This window comes from Vicia villosa, linkage group LG5 (genome assembly GCF_029867415.1).
Source record: "Vicia villosa cultivar HV-30 ecotype Madison, WI linkage group LG5, Vvil1.0, whole genome shotgun sequence".
NCBI lineage: Eukaryota > Viridiplantae > Streptophyta > Magnoliopsida > Fabales > Fabaceae > Vicia > Vicia villosa.
In genome coordinates this window covers 1,923,090-1,926,383 of record NC_081184.1, presented here as the reverse complement: position 1 = coordinate 1,926,383, position 3,294 = coordinate 1,923,090, and the positions used below count along the sequence as shown (strand labels likewise).

At 36.3% G+C, this 3,294-nt stretch overlaps 1 protein-coding gene across 1 annotated transcript; it reads left to right on the top strand.

Annotated features, from left to right (window-relative positions):
* The first annotated feature begins 364 nt into the window (after positions 1–364).
* Positions 365–2,541, top strand: LOC131601119 (pentatricopeptide repeat-containing protein At1g71460, chloroplastic). The gene has a single exon (XM_058872863.1). The coding sequence runs from the start codon at positions 467–469 to the stop codon at positions 2,510–2,512; it is 2,046 nt and encodes a 681-aa protein (XP_058728846.1). The 5' UTR covers positions 365–466; the 3' UTR covers positions 2,513–2,541.
* Positions 2,542–3,294: the final 753 nt, after the last annotated feature.

The window sequence follows — 3,294 nt, the reverse complement described above, 5'->3', positions numbered from 1 at the left end:
CTCTTCACTATAACAACATCACTCAAAATAATTCTCTCACTAGAAGTCATTACATCACACACTCGCACTAAAATTAAGCACTTTATAAACCTAAAATTGTCAATTTATAACTCAACAAATTTCAATTTAAGAGTTTATAGCCATGTGTTTCACAATCAAACATATAAAAAAAATATATTAAATATATATTTTTTTGACTTGTTTTAGTTTCTGAATTCTTATACATTGTATCTGAAAATATATTTCATCATTTTTATTCTATTATCTTATCAGAACTTTTCTATAAAATAATTTTTATTCCTTTTTATTGGTTCTTGAGTAATACTTATTTTTAAATTCCATTTTTATATCCAAATTTTACATTTTAAAAATATTTTATCTCCAAGATTTCATTTCTCTCTAAACCCAAACATGGATTTCCACACAACCTTTGCAACCACGAAAACCTTAAAACCATAATTTCAACATGGAAAACTCTGTCTCTTCTCTCTCCCTACGTTTCCCTCCAACCCACAAACCCAACATTTTCCATCTCTTCAACTTCAAACCTTCCTCACAAACCCCAACAACAACAACCCATCAAAGAAACCTACCCAAATTCACCATCACCAACAAGAAATTCGCAGAACAAGATGCATTTCCATCTTCCTTACCACTCCACAACAAAAACCCACTCTCAATTTACAAAGACATCAAGAACTTCGCTCGCCAAAACAAACTCAAAGAAGCTCTCACCATTCTGGATTACGTTGACCAACAAGGTATTCCAGTCAACGCCACCACTTTCTCTTCTCTCATAGCTGCTTGCACCCGCACAAACTCGTTGTCGATAGGAAAACAAGTTCATACCCATATCAGAATTAATGGGTTAGAGAAAAACACGTTTTTGCTCACGAAGCTTGTTCAAATGTACACTTCTTGTGGCTCTTTAGAAGATGCATTGAAGCTGTTTGATGGATTGCCGTCTGAGAGTAGTGTGTATCCTTGGAATGCTTTGCTTAGAGGAACTGTGGTTTCTGGAGGTAGGAAAAAGCAATACATTGATATGGTGAAGACTTATTCAAAGATGAGGGAATTAGGGGTTGAGTTGAATGTTTATAGTTTCTCTAGCGTCATCAAGAGTTTCGCCGCTGCTCCTGCGTTTTATCAAGGATTGAAGACTCATGCGCTTTTGATCAAGAATGGTTTGGTTGATAGTGATATTCTCAGGACTTGTTTGATTGACTTGTATTTTAAGTGCGGTAAGGTTAGGCTTGCCCGCAGCGTGTTTGAGGAGATTCCTGAAATGGAGAGGGATGTTGTTGTTTGGGGAGTTATGCTTTCGGGTTTTTCACACAATAGGTTGCATAAGGAAGTATTGGAATATGTTAAGTGGATGGTGGACGAAGGGTTATATCCGAATTCGGTTATAATGGGGATTGTAATTCCTGTGATCGGCGAAATTTGTCAAAGGAGGTTAGGTCAGGAAGCTCATGCTTATGTAGTGAAGACAAAATCGTACTCAGAGAAAGTCCCGATTCAATCTGCTTTGATTGATATGTATTGCAAGTGCGGGGATTTGGGATCTGCGAGGCGTGTTTTTTATAGTTCGCCGGAGAGAAATGTGGTTTGTTGGACAGCTCTTATGTCAGGCTATGCTTCAGTTGGAAGACTAGAACAAGCACTGAGGTCTATAATTTGGATGCAACAAGAAGGGTTTAGACCTGATGTGGTAACAATTGCCACTGCTCTTCCAGTCTGTGCTCAGTTGAGGGCTTTGGAAGAAGGGAAACAGATTCATGCTTATGCTTTGAAACACTGGTTTCTTCCTAACGTATCTGTATCTTCTTCGTTGATGGTAATGTATTCAAAGTGCGGTGTAGTTGAGTATTCTGGAAGACTGTTTGAGGGTATGGAGCAAAGGAATGTGATTTCATGGACAGCCATGATCAATTCGTACATAGAAAATGGATATCTGTACGAAGCAGTTGATGTTATAAGGTCAATGCAGTTGTCAAGAAATCGACCCGACTCAATTGCCATGTCAAGGATGTTGAGTGTTTGCGGTGAACTAAAGCTTTCAAAGCTCGGTAAGGAGATTCACGGCCAGATTTTAAAAAGGGATTTTGCATCAGTCCATTTTGTTTCTGCAGAACTTATCAATATGTATGGCACTTTCGGAGATGTTGATAAGGCAGACTTGGTGTTTAGTGCAGTACCTGTGAAAGGTTCAATGACATGGACTGCTCTTATAAGGGCTTACGGATACAACGGATTTTATCAAGGTGCAATTGACCTTTTCGATCAGATGAGATCAAATAAATTTTCTCCAAACCACTTCACATTTGGAGTCATTCTATCTGTATGTGAAAGAGCTGGATTTATCAAGGATGCTATTAAAATCTTCAATTTAATGCCTAAATATAAAATTGAAGCATCTAAGGAACACTTTGATGTAATGGTCCGACTTCTTACTCGATATGGACAACTAGAGAAAGCTCAGAGATTTGTACAGATGAGTTCTTTCTTATAGTAAAGGAAAGGCCAAATTTTCCCTTTGAATGGTTAAAGATTCTTAAACACTTTCATGTAACTTTTGGTTTAGAACATGTGACTAGTATTTTATATGTAACTTGTAATCATTCTTTCAGTAAAACAATCCATAAATCAGATTTCCCTTGAGTGGTTGCTGAATTTCTGTGTCTAAGATCTCACTTCAAGTCCTGTTAGAAAAATACAGAAATATCTAACGGTGCCATATATAATCACATCAAATTGAGCGTGTCGGTGTTGAATACGTATCTTTGCTGCCTAACTTTTGCTGATCATTTACCTTCACACCTGTTAGTACATGAATGTCAACAGCATTACAACCACCATAATGAATATTCTCAACCAAATTCATAATTATTAGTATTGCATTCTTTTATGGTGACTTAAATGAAGAGGTTGTGTACACGGTTCTTCTCCTCTATGAATATCCTCAACCTAATTCCCAACTGTTAGTAATCCATTATTTCATAGTGTTGCAAATGAACAGGTGTACATAGTTCTTCTTCCCCTGTATTCCAGACAGTGACTCATCTAAAGTCTTGAGATTGCACATGGTCATTGTTTGGCCTAAAACATACCAGAAAACAATTATATTCTCTTTTTGTTATTGCTTAGAATCCTATAAAATCCATCACTCCCTGTCGTATATTTTCTTCCAAATAATTTATCATAAATATTTATTGTAATAATTTTTTAAATTGTTAGTATTAGTTTATTTTGTTTGGTTTGCCATTTTTTGAGCTCATAACTTATAAGCTCATA